Source organism: Quercus lobata, chromosome 12 (assembly GCF_001633185.2).
Source record: "Quercus lobata isolate SW786 chromosome 12, ValleyOak3.0 Primary Assembly, whole genome shotgun sequence".
In the NCBI taxonomy this organism is placed as follows: domain Eukaryota; kingdom Viridiplantae; phylum Streptophyta; class Magnoliopsida; order Fagales; family Fagaceae; genus Quercus; species Quercus lobata.
The window spans coordinates 25,083,285-25,102,675 of record NC_044915.1 but is presented as its reverse complement, the minus strand read 5'-3'; the positions used below and the strand labels follow the sequence as shown (position 1 = coordinate 25,102,675).

The window sequence follows — 19,391 nt, the reverse complement described above, 5'->3', positions numbered from 1 at the left end:
ACACCTTTGCTACTCAAAATTCACTATGCGATAAATTATAACAAAATTTATGAGATTTTTTTATGTCTCTATCATTACTCAATTTTTATTCCAAATTGTTTCCCACTTTATTAGGGAAAACTTACTAGAGCCCTTTTTGTCAAATTTTGGTTCAAAAAAGAAGAGAAATTAGGGAGGGTAGGGTATGCCTTTTGCCCAGACTTTTTCACTGTATTGTTATGAATATGGATCATTGATGGTTCTATCTATCTATGTCAACTCACTTCTTTTCAAGAAATTGTTTTTGATGTTCTATGTCACTGGCTAATTTGCAAGTATGACCTTCCATTCTGCCACTATCTTCATCGTATTAATCAATTTTAAGGTGGAATAATGTGATGCTCAATACAACATTTAATGAATCAGGTTCATGGTAACCACTAACCACAATACCCATGTGAGGTAGGGACAGAACAAGTATGAATGAACTGAATTTTTTTACCATTTTAGGTACACTAGGGCCCGTTTAGTAACGTTGTTTGTATTTTTTAAAAATACGTGTGGGTAAAAAAATGTGTAAAAATACATGTAATGTTGTTTAAAAACTGAAAAATGTTGCTTAAAATACCATATCAAATGGCCCTTAAAATTCTAAACTGGATATATAAAATTCAAACAAGTATCTATTTAATTTAAAAAAAAATAAACATAAAATAATTATTTCTTCTAGCTGTACATTTTTCAACTTACATATTAAAATAGAACTCAATTATTTTAAATATTAAAAATTATATATGGTATGATTTTTGTTACTAAATTTCACAGTTTTTTTTTTTTTCCTTTTAATATATAAAATCAAAGAGTTTGTAAAAAATCATCTTCTACTTAATTGCAATATGTAGTTTGACAAAATTCATAGATGAAAAAGTAAAATTTTGTTATTGGTTTTTCCATCGTCTACAAATAAAATAAAAATCATATTTATTATCTCATTATACGTAATGTACTCTTATAACTAAAAAAATCAATTCCTGTCGTCAAGTAAAAAAAACTCAAACACAAATAAAAATTCGAAACTACTCAACTTAGTTGCTTCTTGCTTAGCATTGTGCTCCATGATATGTCCAAATATTTTTCAAACATGTGTCCAAGTAGGGGCCTAAAAACAAATGAATTGTTTAGGTGTAGTGAAATAAAAACATGATAATATCCAATTCCCAAAATTTCGAACTTTTAATGGCTTCCAAATAACAAACAACTAAAATGACAAACACATAAACATTTGGGAAAAAAAATGTTGTACTTAATAAAAATGCGAAAGAATTTGATACGAGCAAAACTTTGAGATTTGTTACATAAAATGTTTTATATATATATATCTGTATATATTAAGAGGATTCAGAAAGTTAGTTATTTTTTTTTTCTTGTCAAAAATACCCTTAAATTAATTAACCAACAACTTAAAAATGGGATTAAAATAATAAATTGGCAAAAGAAAGTTCGTTATTGCTTTTTTTTTACGGTAAAAAATACCCCTACCTAAAACTTAAAAATAGGGTTAAAATAGTAAATTGACAAAAATAATAAATTCCTACTTCTACGTTGAAATGTCTTTCTATTTCTAATAAACTTCTACTTTTACAAATTTAAATTCCTAGTTCTACTCACTAACTCCCTACAAAATAGTATCACTCTTTTGTTAGTTTTAAAACTCTTCAAATCTACAAAACTCACCCTATGTATTCATTTTTTTTTATCCAAAAAATAGAAGAGCTTCTGAGCACGCGCATAAGAGGCTAGTATATATATATATATATATGTGTGTGTGTGCGCGCGCGCCACGTATATTTACCATTTGTATTCATCTATTTAAAGTCACAAGAATTTTTCGAACAGTCTATCCGTGATGTTGCAGACTTGCTTGCAGTCCGTGATTTTGATGTAGTTCCAATGAGAGAGAGAGAGAGAGAGACCAAATGTCAAACATTTTGGAACCTTTATGCTTTTAAATTTGAGTCCAAATTGCACCATGTGGCTACCATATACAACACACAAGGATGGTACTATGAATTAATCCATTTGGTAGTGTCTACTTTCTAGAGGCTGATTTTAAAAAGTCCATATCTGTGAAATTTTGTAATTCAAAATTTCATTTTTTAATCTAGTCCTAATATTATTTTCTTTTCAGAAAATGGCAAGCTATTGAAGTCGGCCATAAGAAAATTTTGGCCATATCACAGCACCTCATGTGCGATTGTAAAAAGTTTGTAGATTATTTTTTTTTTTAGCAAAAGTTTGTAGATTATTAGGTCCTTTTCCTCTTGTCATCATATTTGCATAGAATTTAATTTCCTTTTCATTACAATTCATGTGAGACAGGAATTTCACTTTCTTTCCTTATTTTTAATGAATGGGCAAAAATATTACCATACAAATAATAATAAAAAGACAAACAAAACGATACATATTAAAGGTGGTAATGGTTGACATGATATTCGAATAAGGAGGTTAGTGTTCTGTGTAATCAAATTCATGTCAAAATGGAGACAGTTCTGCTTGGATGCGATTCCTAAATTGGTTGAATTTGTGTCAACTTGCTTAACCTACAATAAAAATAAATTGACTGATTAATTACTCATATTTAAGCATGTTAGATTCATTTTGATATGATTTATTTAACCTGTAATTCATTTTGATATAGTTTATTTAACCTGTAATAGTACTTATACAATAGAAAAGTATGTTAATTGGGTGGTATTTCAAGTATCCTTGCGAATGTAGTACACTTCTCTTTTATTTTCTTTTTTCCTTCTTATAACAAGTGGGAGGAAGGGAATGAGAATTTGAACTAAACTCTTGATAATTCTATACATTTGAATTCCAACACAACTTTTTATTAAGCAGGATTACGTAAATCATACAATAACAACCTGTTTAATACACAAGTTGTGTTAGGATTGAAAAATTTGAGAGAATTATTAAATGTGTGGGAATTGTATCCACCCATGTGGCCACATATAATCGACTACCCTACTATCCTTACCTAGACCGACACAAACAAACCCAACCCCCCCAACAAGATCTGCCATTATTATGAGTTATGACACACTATTCAACATCAATAAACCCACAAACCGTACAGCTATAGCTACAGCCCAACAAACTGACGTTCGTTCGTCGAAGACAGCCTACCAAAGACTCAAGTAAAAATAGAGTTTTTGACTTTTCTACGGCATACAACCCTTCTCATATCATTTTGAATTTTTGCACTGCATTGCAGTTAAATATGATATATAGTTGCAAACCAAGCAAGCCTAAAATGGTTTCACTTGAAACATCTTTCCTCTAAGCTCATGGATAGCCCACTTCATGATTTCAACCTCAAAAATATCTTTTAAACCCCTTTTCTTAGTTATGCGAATTAATTAAGTTGATTAGGTGATTACAACTTAGATTAATTAATCTCAGTCATAATAAATACCAAATCTGAAAAAAAAAAAATATTTATATATATATATATATTTATATAAACACAAGAAACTCACAAATTTGGTAACAAAGTGGAAAACCATAGAGAGCACCCCAAACAAGACAATTCACTATAGAAGAGAAGTTTAGCAATTTGGTTCAAATCATTGACCCTAGGCATTACTTGGTAGTTTAAATTTCCGATGCAACCCCACACCAACTTCAAAACTTTTAAACTCTACGTATGTAAATCTCTTTCCCGAACCTCATTTGTAATCATGACTAGATTCTCTCAGTACCAATTCTAAGGACCCTTCTTGAAGATTTGAACTCTCTAGCAGCACACAATGATTGATTGTTTTGTGATTTTAGCTCTTGACCACCAAAATGCAGCAACTCTATTGTGAATATGGACTTTTGAATTTAGGTTTTCTTTCAATGAAGTGCACGACACTAGCCACTCTAAACATTTTGAAGTTGTGTTCATAAGATGTCTTTTTAAATGTTTGCATGTAGGGTACAAAAACCTAGGCAACAATCAACTTCAATAAAACACATCAAATTGCAATTTCACGATTTTCGATCGAAAACTATAGTCAAACATTAGTTGAAAATCGAAATCCTCTTCCAAAAGGTTGTTGAAGTATCATGTTTGATTGATCGAGCATTGATCAAAGGATAATCAAACTCTTGAATGAAGGTTTTCTTTAAGTTGCATCTTAGACCTTTAAATCTTGAGCTTTGACAAATATTACAAACTCAATTCATATAATACATATTAGAACAAAGTTTATCTCCAAACTAGTTTGGAGAGAAACTGTACAAACTAGTTTGGAGAGAAACTCTACAAACTCTTTATATATCTTTATATTGAGTGTGAATTTTGAAAATTTAACCGTTAGATTTCATATTTTTATTATATTTTTCATGCATGTAAAATTTCAAGAAAATAAAAAATCAATTGCTATCTCATCAAACAAATGTTAAAATTTCAAATTTTTATAATCTAAAATTGTGTATAAAAAATAAGTTTATTGATCATATAGTAAATAATATCTAATTTGAACGAAATTTGATATGCATGTTATATTCACATGAATTTTAACGGTTAGATTTTCAAAATTTATACAATATATATATATATATATATATATGAGAAGTTTGAAATTTTTCTTTCCAAACTAGTTCAGTGAGAAACTTTGTTCCACAGCCTCAAAACTTGTTGCCATAACCTTTGAATAAAAGAGCACCCAAAAAAAACAAGTGATCTTTGCACTTCAATTCTCCATTGTAAACCTAACTAGGGAGCCAATCATGAGTAGAAAGTAGAAACTGTGTTGACAGCTAACCGTCTATTAAAAGAGTGCTTCGAAATAGTGGAAGCCAGATCATTACCAAATCAAACTCAGGCCCTTTTAGCTCGAACAAATTCCTCATTTATTACATACATTATGGCAAAAAGCACTTTTCTTTTGCTGATTAATTTAAGGAAGCACTGCTATCCCACCCCAAAAGTGAAAACAATATCAATATTCACATGCCATACCCATACTGAGCCCTGTTTTCCAAAACCCATCACATGTGTGTGATACTAGCATGTTGAACGGTTGAGATTCTAGATGTTAAAAAATAATAGTGTCGGTTAATAGTGTGCGTTTTATCCATTCATGCTTTTTTGGGTTGTCTGTATCTGCTCAGTCCCTCTTCTAAGTCTCTTCATTCTGTTTCAGCTCATATGATATATATAAGTATGACAATGAAATTCACTAAAACCCAAACGAAACATTAACACCAAAAAAAATGACCCCCCAAGTCCAAATTCTTCATTTTCTTTTCTTCCTTCTCCTCCTCACTACAAGTTATGCTCTTCATCTTAACTACTACCGAAACTCATGCCCCAATGTTGAGGCAATAGTCCACTCTGCAGTCAAACAAAAATACCACAACACATTTGTAACAGCTCCAGCCACTCTTAGGCTCTTCTTCCATGACTGTTTTGTCCAGGTTCATTTCCTTCCAAACTCAATTTAATTGGTTTTTTGCACTGTTAATTAATATACACTCATGAGTGACAAAAGAGTGTGGTATTTGTTTCAACAGGGCTGTGATGCTTCGGTTTTGCTAGCTTCTAGGAATCGTAAATCAGAGAAGGATGGTCCAGATAATATTTCACTAGCCGGGGATGGTTTTGACACAGTGATTAAAGCCAAAGCCGCGGTTGATCGTGTGCCCAGGTGTAAGAATAAGGTTTCTTGTGCTGATATTTTGGCCATTGCCACTAGGGATGTCGTTCATTTGGTAAATAAGCATCTCTCTTTGCAGACATTACTTCATTCTAGTTAAAGGATCTGGTTGCTTCAATTTCTTTATCTATCATAATTCTTTGTAAATGTGATTATTTATGTTTAGTCAAAATTTCAGTGATTCTAATGTATAATGTGGATATTCTTCGAGGGTTTGGTTTGAAACGTTTAACCAAACATCATAGAATCACCCTTAAGAGATTCTTCCATGTGATTATACGATGTGAGTAGAACAGAAGACTATACATATACGGAGGAATTGTCAAGTACTCGAAGAATAGGTACTCAAAGAATAGAAGTACTTCAGAAGCTTTGGATTTCCTGGTTAATGTACATGTGAATGCCACTTAATATTAGCATTAAATGTGATTGCAGTTTGCAGGAGCTAGATTTAATGATAGATTTAATACTTGTTGCTTTTCACATTTTCACTTGTAAGAGATTCTGTATCTGACTGAGTGAACATGTGTTTTGGAACAGGCAGGGGGACCATACTATGCTGTAGAATTGGGAAGACTTGATGGGAGAAGCTCAACCATGGCTAGTGTCCCACACCACCTCCCTAGTCCTGATTTTAATTTGGACGAGCTCCATTCCATGTTTGCTAAACATGGTCTGACCCTAGTAGATCTAATCGCACTATCAGGTAGGTACTATAGAAAATTAGAAATCTTTGAGGTTGTGGACCATGAAAAATGCATGAAGTTTCTCAATTTCAGAAAATAGTGCACTTCTCAATCAATTGTACATACATAATATTCCCAAATCCGAACTAAAATAATTTCTAGACTGTGGTTTTTAGTTTTCCATAAATATGCTATTGATTGGCTCAAAATTTAATAGACTTGCATATAGAGGGATGGAGATTTTTTTTTTTTTTTTTTAAATTGTGGTGTTTGTAACACATAAGTTTTCACAAATTTACGTATCAACTTTTAAACACATAATAACAATGAATAATATGAAATTTATTAATTGTTGCTAATGCAATTTTAATCAAATTCATTACCATAGCAATTTTTGTAACCATTTTATAGTAAAATTGGTTGTAATTATAACATTTTTCTCTCTTTTTTTCCTCCCTTACAAGATTATCCAAGTTTACCTTCTCAAAAAAGAAGAAAAAAGAAAAAGATTATCTAAGTTTAGCAATCACTCACATTTTAAAACTTAGGTACAGATTCTTAGGTATTGTCTTCAATTAAATTTATCTATGTTTTTGCATTGGTTGATAAAATACATGGTTGAATTTATTTATCTTTATTTTCTCAATTAAAAAAAATTATTTATTATTGGGAAAGTTAGTATATTGCATTAATCAATAAAACCATGTATTCTAAGATTCTGTATATAAGTTTTGTCCAAGCAAATAACATTAAAAAAAAAAAATTTGTTTTCTATATCTTTGTATTTGTAATTAAATCTTCATTCATTTTATTCCCTAACTGAAAAAATGAGTTATTGTAGGGGCACATTCTATCGGATTCTCACACTGCAGTCGATTCTCCAATCGGATTTACAACTACAAAAGTAAGAACAAAATTGACCCTACACTCAATCCGTCATATGCAAAGCAGCTCCAACAAATGTGCCCCAAACATGTAGACCCCAGAATTGCCATTGACATGGACCCTTACACACCCCGGAAACTTGATAACATGTACTACAAGAACCTCCAGCAAGGAAAGGGACTTTTCACCTCTGATCAAATTTTGTTTACTGATAAGAGATCAAGACAAATTGTGAACCTATTTGCTACCAAAAGCAAAGCCTTTGAAAAGGCTTTTGTTACTGCCATGACTAAGCTTGGGAGGGTGGGTGTTAAGACTGGAAACCAAGGGGAAATTAGGCACGATTGCAGTATGGTTAACTAGATGATATTCATTTTCTTTGTAAAATTTACATTGCAATAAATATTTTGCACTACCTATGTAGTACCTTTAAGTTAATTTTACTCAAAGATTTTTTTTTTTTTTGGCCCAAGGGTTGGGCATGGGGCCATTGCTTGCTCTAATCCAAATTCTGCTATAAATGAACAAATGAACATTTAACTGCAGCCTAACTTTGGGATCAAGCGGATTCTTGGGATTTTACTTGTTTGGATTTGGGGGAGTCGAGTAAAGTTGGCCGATTAGCCTACTCTACTCCCTCTCCCTCCCCCTCAATCCATCATAATTTCCGACCAACTCTGCTCTACACGCTTAATTTCCGACCTACTTTACTCTCCCTCAATCCAAACAAGCTATTAAGGTGACTTGTTTCTTTTCAATCCCCCATTTCTACAGAAAAGTGATCATAACCTGGTTGTTTGGGTTAAAATCAACATACCTAGAAATTGTGATGTACAACACTAGCCTAAGTGGAGAGTATTATTCACTATCATCTGTTGGGAAATTTGGTTTAGTAAAAACAAACACCTCGTGGAAGGAGTCACATTTAATGGTAATAAAATCATTGAAGCCAGCAAATCCATTGCATTTTCCTCGCCAAGAAAGGATGTCTCTATGATGTTTATTTTTCTATTTTGCATATTTGCAATGCATGAACCATCATCCTTGAGTTGTAAGCCAACTTAAGGCCAATACTAGAGGTGTTATGTACCCCCCACACAGTTTTTTACCTTCGTTCTCTTAATACCATAGACTATTTTGTACTTGATATTGTTTTCATTTGAATGCACCATTTCACCAGAAAAAAAAGACATCAGCAATATGTACACAAAATTTAATCCTTCAGGAGTCGTCAAACGAAAAATCACTCCTCAACTTTTACCAGCAAGTCTGTTGAACTGCCTTACTAGAATTAATGGGTCAAACGACATATCACTATAGGCCAATTTGCACACAAATTTTTTATTCTGTGTGGGATGCAAGAGCAATTAAGGCTTCCGTTTTTGTTGAAGGCACTGATCAGATCTTAATAAAAATTTTCTTGGTCCATCAGAGCTGTAGATTCATGTAACAACCAACAGGAAAAAGATAAACCTTAGCGGGAAAAATACAAAAGGATGAAACTGTGCAAATGATATTATTTGGCTTTTAAAAAGAGAACAGCGCTCTTCATCTGAACTTGACAGAGAGACAACAAGCTTTAGTAACTAATTGACATGAACCAAAAGGATTAATTATCGCTCTAAACTAGAAATTAAAGTTTAAGGCTTTGTTCGTCATCATTGTTGGCTTTCTCTGGGAGAACATAACACTTTGATGAGTTCTCTCTAAGGAAGACTAACTTAGCTCTTTAAACTGTGTAATGTTGCTGGATTGTATCAATGTCCAGTCCTTTCAGCTTAACCACTGATTCCACATGCCCCTTCAGGGTATGCAGCTCCCTTAACCTGAAACCACAATTCAAATCACCTTTTATAAGAAACCAAATAAATTCACCTTGTGTGAATGTTGTCATTTAACTGTTCCTGCACTCCACTAAGCATTAATACAAAAAAGGATATGAAAATTATTGTGCAGAAAAAAAAAAAGTAAAAGTGGAGGGGGTTGCTCGGATGTTTCTGAACCAAGTCTTTCATACAGGTACATTGGATGCTGGCAAACATGCCTTAAAACATCTGGAAAGGGTCATGCAAACGCTTTCTCTACCTAGGGGCCTTTCTCATTCAGTGGTAAATTTTTCCAAGACTAGTTGCCTCAACTAATTGCTTTCGCTTACATAATTAGGCATGTAATTTGGTACTCAAGCATCCATTCCTTAGGTCTAAATCTCAAATGTAAGTAAAACCAGTAAAGAGTGCTACAAGTTAGAATTAAAGTGGAAAGAACAAAACTTACTAATACACTTTAAGCGCATTCATTCACACATATTCTTTTAATTTATACTTTGTTTTTTCATGATGAAATAGCTTACCTTGCAACCTCAGCACGTCGCTTGGCTTGCTCTGCTATCTCTGAAAGCTCCCTGTAACTACTCTTCTCAGTGAAAAGGTTGCTGGTTTCAGGTGGTTGAAGACCGTGCAGGGTCCTCTGTGCAGCTGCCCATTGTGCTTCTCTCTCTTCTTTTCCGTAGTCTTTCTTTGTAGTAAAGGCAGTCTGTTATGGAAAGGAAGCAAAAAAATTAAAAAAAAAAAAAAATCAAATTAAAAACAAGAGTAATACTGGACATGATTCTAGTATTAAAATGTCCATCATTTAAAAATATAATCACAAAGCATACCTTGTTCTCCAAAAGATTATCCCAAGCCTTTCCACTCAGAATGTAGCGGATTGCAAATTTGAGGATATCAAGTGGGAAATATGTTACAAGACTATAAAGCCAGATTACACCGGCCCAACCCCAGCCCATTCCTTTTATCCGTGCAAAACCCCAATCTGCATATACTGCTATGAAAGTTGCTATCTGTGAAATACAGTATGGTTTGTGTTACAAATCAATATAAAAAACTCTTTGATATCTAACATGCAAAACCCATAATAGCATATCATATAGTACCCAATAATAACACTTGGACATACCACAAAAATTAAATTGGTCAAATGCAGTTGAACTTCTGTTAAACAACACAACGTGCAAATTGTGGTGTAGAGATAGAAGGTGCACTTGAATTTTTTTATAAAGTTAGATAAAGCTGTAATGGGAGGTGATATTCGAACTACAGACATAGGCACCACAAAGGAAGTCACATCCCCTAGGTGAATCCATCCATTGTGTTCTCATCATTTTTACTTCTAAATTTCTAATCATGTCACCTGATAGTATATGACCACTTTGAACTTATAGAGCCATATAAAAACCAGTGGGCTAACTCAAGTTTCACGAAAGGAAAAAAAAAACCACCTATGTTTAACAAGGAAAAGTTTTCACTCGAACCAGAAATAGAAAGAGATAGATGCCTCTTCTTATATAAATCTTACCAGCTGAGCAATTACAAAAGCACCGAGCAAGAGAAGGCCAGGTCGTTCAATAAAGGACCAGCTGCGAGACCTTGTGACAAAAATTAGGGCCTGGCTTATAATACTAACTTGAAGGTATAAGGCTGCCATCATTTCTTCATCATTTCCTTTCAATGGCCTCACGTGAAACTTGTCCTGTATTACGAAAAATGATAAACAAATACCATCTGAAAAAATAGCAACCAAACTACTAAATTGATTTATTAATAAAAGAAAAAAGAAAAAAAAAAAGGCATACTGAGAAAAAGGTTGTGTCTTTCATAGCCCAAAAAAATATCACTGTCATCAGGGCCAAGTAACCTCCTAGAACAATGCCAGTAGCAAAAATTTCTTTCAGTTTCCAGCTGTCTGGCATTGGAGATGGCTTCACCCTATCCTTTGATATTGTCATGATTGTACCTAGAGCCAGGGTAATGCACAAAATCAGACTCATGGTTGTGCTAAGTTTGATAGGGTAAATTATATGAACAAAGAGATTGACAGTGAAATAAATGTCTCACCGTCATTTAGGATGGCAATAATTAGAACCATGAATGGTGCAAAGTCAAATTTCCATATCAAAGCAATAAACATGAATCCAAACTGCCAGATTGAGAATATAACAAATATATTAGAATTTACCATAGAACTATCAATTACAGCATAAACATCTCCAACACAAATTATTAGTATACATACCACAATACGAATAGTGATTGAAACTGCATAGATCTGCAAAGGAGAGAAATCAAAATAGGAAAGAGCTTAGACACTCTCGAACAAAAATGGACATTAACTATCAGCAATAAAGAAGATGAAAGGTTACTAACTGTGTAATTCTTCATCCTTTGGAAAATAGCCCTGCTAGTCAGCACAGCACTTATAATGACACTCAAACCTGGTTCAGTGAGGACAATGTCCGAAGCACCTCTAGCAGCATCAGTAGCATCAGCAACAGCAATTCCAATATCTGCCTTCTTTAAAGCAGGGGCATCATTGACACCATCTCCTGTCATTCCACAAATGTGCTTCCTCTCTTGCAGCTTCTTCACAATTTCATATTTGTGTTCTACCAATTTCAAAGAAGAGTTAGTACAACAAAGCATGGTCAAAACCTTGAAACTTAAGGATTACATTGTTGAGATTGATCCAGTTCAGTACTTAGTCAAGAACATAAGAAAAATTTGAGAAATTTAGTAATAAATATTGACACAGAAAAAGTGCATGTTTGCAAAGGGAAGGAGGATCTGTATTAAAGTATTCAGAAACTGCTTCCTGTTGATGTAGTTGAAGAAGAATTATTCCTTGTTAAAACAATAAGAAGAAAAAGAATACAACAGGTGGGAATGAAATAAGAAATGTGTATACACACACACACATCATACCTGGAAAAACTCCAGCAAATCCATCAGCCTTCTCAATCAACTCATCTACAGGGAGGGCTGCAATGGAAACATCCTTGTCTTGGCCGAGCAATGAAGAAGAGGGGTACATGTTTGTTCCCATTCCAAGCCTACGACCTGTTTCCTTGGCAATGGCAAGCTGGTCCCCTGGAAACAGAGAAAAGCATATAAATCATAAGCCATGAAAAACAAATAAAAATTAATACAAGGAGTAAGGAGACTGGCGTTTCAATGGCATCTACCAGTAATCATCTTGACATTCACACCAAGGTTAAGTGCTCTTCTGATGGTTTCTGCACTGTCATGCCTAGGAGGATCAAACAGAGGCAACAAACCAACAAACTGCCATGGTCCCCCTGGACTCTCTTTTGTTTTTTCAGGTACTTCCTGTATAGACAAATCATAAAGGCAACAATGGAATTAATTATTGAACTAAATCAGCATTACATATATATAAATGGTACATTTGCAAACCTGTCTGGCAACACCTAAAGATCGAAGTCCACGTTCAGCAAACTTATCAATCACTGCATGAACCTTTTTCCTAACATCCTCCTTGCAGTTGCAAAGGGTTATAATCTGTGTAAAAAGATTTTTTGAAAAAAAAAAATGAGTTATTTATTTCAGGAACAATTTCTTATTCCATATGAAAACATCATAAACAAGCTTACCTGCTCAGGAGCACCTTTACTAGCACGATGCCAGTTTCCCTTTTCATCAATGTAGGTCAGAGCGGTCCTTTTGTCTACAGGATTGAATGGAAGGAAATGAACCTCTCTGATACCAGCTCTTGCCTGCCCAATTAACAATAAGATAACCATACAGCACGATCTTTTGAAAATTTTGACATCAATCAACACAAAATGAAAAAAATAAATAAATAAAAGAAAGAGAACTCCAAAGTTGTACCTCCTTTGGATCTGCAAGCATCCCTACAATACAAGCATCAATGGCATCTTGATTTTCAGTTCTAGAGGCCCTTGCTGCGAGAAGCATAACAAGCTCTTTCTCCACACCCTTTGCAAATACCTCAGTCAAATTTGTGTCAACAGTCAACTTATTCAGGGTTAGAGTACCCGTTTTGTCACTGCAGAGAACATCCATGCCAGCCATTTCCTCTATGGCAGTCATTCTCTTTGTAATAGCACCCTGCTGTGAGAGCCTGTGCGAACCAATAGCCATCGTGACAGACAAAACAGTTGGCATGGCAATAGGAATTCCTCCAATCAAGAGAACCAGTAGATTGTCAATTCCACTCCTATACTTGCGATGCTGAATTGGGTACATCACTATAATCTCAATGATAATTCCGATAGCAATTGAACATATACAGAAATTACCAATTGCAGTGAGAACTTTCTGGAAGTGCCCAACTTGATTGGTGCTGTCTACCAAATGGGCAGCTTTACCGAAAAAGGTGTGGACACCAGTGGCAATCACGACTGCTTCTATTTCACCCTGTTTACATGTTGAGCCAGAAAACACTTCATCTGAGGGGTTCTTAGTGACAGGAAGGGATTCTCCAGTCAGAGCAGACTGATCAATTTTTAAAGGATCACCCTCGAGAAGACGAGCATCAGCAGGAACAATATCTCCCAATTTAATGCTGATAATGTCTCCGGGAACCAAAATTGAAGCATCTTGTTCACTCCATCGACCATCTCTCAGGACCTATATTTTTGCCACCATAAGAAACTAGTAAAAAAAAAAAAAAAGGAATGGTAGCCAAACGAACTTTAGAGCACGCAAAGTTTGTTAACGTGTTTTTCACCTTAGTCTTGGGAGCGAGACCAGCCATAAGTGCTGCAGCTGCATTGCCAGCGTTGTTTTCCTCAATAAAACTGATTGTAGAGTTGATCAGCAAAAGGACAATGATACCAACAAAGTCCTGCCAATCTGGAGGCTTTCCATCACCATTTGCCAAGGCAATAGCCATGAGAGCAGCAGCTTCCATGACCCAAGACAATGGGTTCCACATGAAACCCAAGAACTTGAGAAGTTTGCTCTCCTGTTAGCAAAACAAGAAATCATTGCATGCCCACAAATCCAACAAATGGAAACAATCATATTGCAAAAGGAAGAGGAGGAAACAATTGTCATCTATTAAAAGGTTATGCTCTGGACCTTTTTCTCTTCTAGTTTGTTTGGTCCAAAAACTTGAAGCCTGTGGGCTCCTTCCTCTGCTGATAGACCCTGCCTTGTACATTTCAACTGCTCAAACACTTCCTCAATTGGAATCCGTTCCTGTGGACAAAAGTTCAATCTTTATTATTCTTCATGATAAATTATTGAGTCACCCATAAAGAATTTTCATAATTAGCAATATGGATTGAAAGAATGGCCAACAAATGTTATCTGATTGTAGACAACAATCACATATAAATTACTCAACTGTTATTAAAAAGGTTTTGAACTTGATCCATCTCTGAACTCCAAATATACCCCAACATTACTAAAATTCCAATATCCCATGTTGGGATCATGGTGTTGCTGGATCACCTTTATGCGTATTGAAATGTTCTTTCTATCAATATCTAACATATTAGCCAATCAATTTCCATGTTCTTTTTTGTACCACCAATGGCAATTATTTTTAATGATTGGGCCGAGTTTAATTTACAATTCAATTAAGAGAACCAGCAGTAATGACTAGATTACAAAAGTATCCATTGCTGCAAATTCAAATTCGATCTCTTCTCTATTACTTCACAAGCAGCAGTTAGCTCAGGATTCAATTCCTAGCCTCACAAAATAATTTCATTACCCCTCAAAACAAAATCTGGCCTCCTTTTTGGGACAAACTCCAGGTTTTCGCCATTGTGAATAAACAAGCCATGTGTGAGTGTGGGACAGTAGGAGTACTAAAATCCACGCATGTTTAATCACAAATTAAAAACAATCGGTCCCATTAGCTTAATATTAGAGAACACTTATGATATCACACACAAGCTCAAATAAAATAATCTATACAACGATACAAGACACTTTACCAAATTAAATGAATTCGAACCCACAGTCTTTATACTAATTTTAAATTGAATATTTGTTGCAAATGGTATTTAAATATTATTGTATCTATTAATTTTTTAATTCATTTACTTATTTATACAGTTATACATAATATTATAACATATGTCACCAGTTTTAGCAAAGTGCCCATGTGAACTTTGAAAATCACATGTCAAGAACCGATTGAAAAAAATAATAATTAATAAGTCAACAAAATCGTCTCCTTTTGTGACTTTAACCCGTAAGGATTTTCAAGTGTTTGTGTCTAGTTGGAGTTTCCATTAGATACGTTAGATGATTGACACGTGTTCAAGAGTGGATATATGTCCACCATCCAACGTGTCCAGTAAAAATTTCCACTGAATACAAGTCGTGTCCGATTTTCAAATTGATTTGATTTAAATTGTCCAATTTTACCTACCAAAATAAATAAATAAATAAAACCCCAAAATTATTTCACTCATAAATTATAAAAATAAATCGGGAAATATTAAAAAAGAACCGTCAGGTCTAAAAGGTACCACGGAAGTAGTACTCCCAACCGCCCAAATTCCAAAAAAAAAAAAAAAAAACAGAGGTCCCATTACTTTATAATAGAAACAGCTAACACAGAATACTAGCTCTTTTTTTTTATAATTTAAGTTTCTTTTAATTCAAATAGAATGAATTTTAATGATAACAAATGGAGTAATAATTCAGAGAGAGAACGAAGAACCAAATAAATAAATTAATTAAAAAAAAAAAGTTAGGTGAAAGCACGCGCCAGCGCGCGTTGAAAAAAGTTTGGAAAATTCGATTTATGGTTTTTTTAATTGATTCCCTTCAGAGCCACGTTCTATGAACGCAAACGAAGCGTGCGTTGTCAAGCCGCGGATTCCATGTGATTGGGTGCGTATTTCTCAAAAAAGCACGGATTTCATTTTCGTTTTCAATTTTTTCACTTTCCTTTTTTTTTTTTTTCTTTATCTTTTAAAGAAAAAAAAAAAGGTATTTGTGATTTGTGAGTGAAAAGATTGGAATTCCTGAACTTTTGGGCTACTAAAAAATCTTGATACATGAATTGGCATCAGGACCGTCCAAACCCAACTCACTGGGCCCACGTGATGAGAACACGTGTTATGAACGGTCCTGATGGTTTCACAGTAAGCCAAAATTGGTGCCAGCCTTCATGCAAAGCCGTCCGTAACACTATAGTCTCCGGTGTGACGCAATACACACAAAATAAATAATCACAACAACCGAAACGGAATTTATACGATACTTTCGCCGCAGGCACATTGAAATCAAAAACCAAAGAAATATCTCCGATTTGTTTTCGAAATTAGCCCATAAATTTTCAAAAATATTACAAACTCTACCCACTCGTACCAAACAAACAGAGATCTCTCTCACTCTACGGAAACATCTGTTTTCACCGTTGTTTCATGGTTGGTGGATGGATGAGAAAGCGTACGACAAAAAAAAAAAAAAAATCCGGAAATTGAAATTCCAAAGCGTCCAGAAAAATCATTTGAAAGTAACAGAAAAACAAATTCTCTATATAGGAAATGAAAATACCGAATACTCATCCATATGCATGTATAGCTTACCTTCAGTAGAATCCTTTGAGATATACATATATATATATATATATATATATGAGAAATATCAATACGCAGCGTAAAAAAAAAAAAAAAAAAAAAAAAAGGTACAGAGAGAGAAAGAGGAAGAGAGAGTACCAGATCAACGGACTCATTTTTGATCTCCTCGAGGCTGATAGGCTTATCGCCACCCATGGTGGAAGCTGGAGACGACGACGACGACGAGAGCTCTCAAGCTACAATATAAATATAAATATCTCTATAATTCATTCAGAGAGAGAGAGAGAGCCAGTGAAGAGAGAAACACCACCTATTTATATACTAAGATAACGGTAGAAAAAAAAAAAGCTACCATTACCAATACGGTAAAAAAAAAAAAATAAAGAAAATGAAGCGCAGAGAGAGAGAGAGAGAGAGGGTCGTTTGGGACAAATTAATAGTCTACCATATGAGTGTGTATGTGTGAATGGTCGTGAAGAACGCAAAAGAGTCCGAGAGAGTTTTTGATTTTTTATATACTATTACTTTGAACCAGCGCCGTGACTATACGACTTTCTTTCTTATGCTCTCTTTTCTGGGACCCACACAAACTCTTCCTAACCATTTTATGCTTTTTATCCTTTGACTTCACAACACGCTCCTTTCGAGCGCGTGTGCCTGCTCTATATATAGTTGTTACTGAGTGAACCCAGCTGGTCAGCCTTGTTTGGCTCTTTTTCTTCACTTTAAGCTTTTTTTGTTATTATTATTATTATTATTATTTAATTTAATAGTAACAAAAATGTGAGTTTGGTACGTGCCTTTTTTGTAATTTCCATATTAAAAACATCTCCCCTTTCAAATTTTCTTCTTAATATGACACACACCATTAAAAGATGATTTAACAATGAAATGAATTTTTTTTTTTAAATATGATTTTTACCTAATTTAGATAAGTTTTTACCAACTTGTTTTACTTGTTTGTCAGAGTCGCTTACAAACTTTACCATGTTTAGGGATGGGTTTTCATTCAATGCATTAGATTGACATGTGGTTAAGGATACGTGCTGTGTTGTGTTTGTGTTGCGTCCGGCCAGTATACTAAAAGATTGGATGTGAAAAAAAAAAACTAAATATGTCATGTTAGTGCATTTTCTTTTTCTTTTTCTTTTTTCCTTTGTACATTCTAATTTGAAGTCAGTTTGTACAATTTAATAATATGATTGAGATTGTACATTGAACTTAAGGATGGTATTTTCATAGGAATTGAAAATTTTAGGTTCGTCCAAACTTTTTGTTCCAATCTTGTTTTGGTAAGCATGTAGAACTTGTTAAGTATACCTTTACTATTTATAAGAGGATTCTCTCCTCTTTGAACTGGATTTTTATGTGGTTTAGAAATACCCATAAACCTTATGTTTAACAGGAAAAAAAATAATTTTGAGGACAACCTAGTAAAATTATATCTCCAACTCCACTTAAAATGCTTACAAAATAGGATACTCTCCTACTAATCCATGTTTTCAAAACAAATTTATCCAATTTATTTTAAAAGGGAAATTATGACACTAGACCAAAAAAAAAAAAAAAACCGCGTGTGGTGAGCCTAGTTTGATATAAAATGTTGTAGAGACACCAAAATCAATATATGTTTTAAAAATGCGAAACTACGTTGTTAGTCCCTGAAGTTTACCTATTAGGTGCTTTTGGTCCTTTAGGTTTCAAATGAGCTCTACTGGTCCCTAAAATTTAAAAAATGAGCACTATTGGTCCATCTATTAACTTCCGTTAGTTTCATTGTCTATGTGTCTAACGAATTAATGAGGTGGCAAATACTAGAGATAACACATCAGTTTTTTAAAATCTAAATTGCCAAATCAAATTTATTTATATTAATTCACCTTAGTTTAAAAACTAAACAGAAAAAAGATCAAAAATTAAAATAAAATAAGATAATTATCTTAAAAAATTCCCAATCTCATCATTCATTTCTAGATTTCCTCCTCATTGCGGCACCAATCTTGAAGTACACCCAGATTAGGGATTGGGCATCGTTATCTCCTTTATCTACTTCCTAATCGTCAAGAATAGTAGTCACTAAAACGATAGTAATTCATGATCTTAGAACCAAAATCGATTTTTGGGCTGCATCCAAGTTGGTTTTTATTCGCATATTATGTCTACTCAAAAGGAAGATAAGTAGAACTTTTTTTTTTTTTTTGAGAATCAAGATAAGTAGAACTTATTAATGAGAAAGCAAATGGATGGCACACTTATAATCAGCATCTATCCTTGATTTTCTTGGTTTCTTCCCTTTGTCATCTTTATGCCTTTAGGTACTTTTTTTTTAGAAACATATGCCTTTAGGTACTTATATTGTCTAAACACTTTAAAAAAAGTATAATGGCACACCAATGAGATTAACAGTGCGATTCAAGATTAAGGTTGGCGGTGTGAAAGAAATTTGGAATGGACGATAAGAATGGGGATTTTTGAGAATTGGCTGTTTAGGTTTTAATCTTTTCTTTTTAATTATATTTAATTTTTAGTTTTCAAAACAAAAATGAATTAATATAATTAAATATGATGTGGCAATTTTGTTTTTTGATAACTAATATTTTATTTGCCATGTCATTAAAAAAAGTCACATCATTGTTCCGTTAGACACATGAACAATAAAACTAATAGAAGTTAATAGAGGGACTAATAGAGCTCATTTTTTAAACTTTAGGGACTAATAGAGTTCATTTGAAACTTGAGAGACCAAAAACGCTTAATAGGTAATTT

The 19,391-nt window shown here is 33.7% G+C and overlaps 2 protein-coding genes across 2 annotated transcripts; one reads left to right on the top strand and one right to left on the bottom strand.

The window, feature by feature from the left end:
* The first annotated feature begins 4,837 nt into the window (after positions 1 to 4,837).
* LOC115969851 (peroxidase 16-like) lies at positions 4,838 to 7,722 on the top strand. The gene is made up of 4 exons (XM_031089483.1): positions 4,838 to 5,451; positions 5,548 to 5,745; positions 6,231 to 6,396; positions 7,218 to 7,722. The coding sequence occupies exons 1-4, from the start codon at positions 5,248 to 5,250 to the stop codon at positions 7,622 to 7,624; spliced, it is 975 nt and encodes a 324-aa protein (XP_030945343.1). The 5' UTR covers positions 4,838 to 5,247; the 3' UTR covers positions 7,625 to 7,722.
* Positions 7,723 to 8,708: 986 nt separating this feature from the next.
* Positions 8,709 to 17,008, bottom strand: LOC115972620 (plasma membrane ATPase 4). The gene is made up of 16 exons (XM_031092952.1): positions 16,764 to 17,008; positions 14,161 to 14,280; positions 13,808 to 14,044; positions 12,946 to 13,707; positions 12,708 to 12,830; positions 12,511 to 12,615; positions 12,279 to 12,423; positions 12,019 to 12,183; positions 11,464 to 11,702; positions 11,333 to 11,365; positions 11,155 to 11,236; positions 10,893 to 11,053; positions 10,616 to 10,789; positions 9,918 to 10,100; positions 9,612 to 9,793; positions 8,709 to 9,087 (listed from the first exon to the last, which is right to left on the bottom strand). Exons 1-16 carry the CDS (start codon positions 16,818 to 16,820, stop codon positions 8,991 to 8,993), a joined length of 2,865 nt encoding a protein of 954 aa, XP_030948812.1. The 5' UTR covers positions 16,821 to 17,008; the 3' UTR covers positions 8,709 to 8,990.
* Positions 17,009 to 19,391: the final 2,383 nt, after the last annotated feature.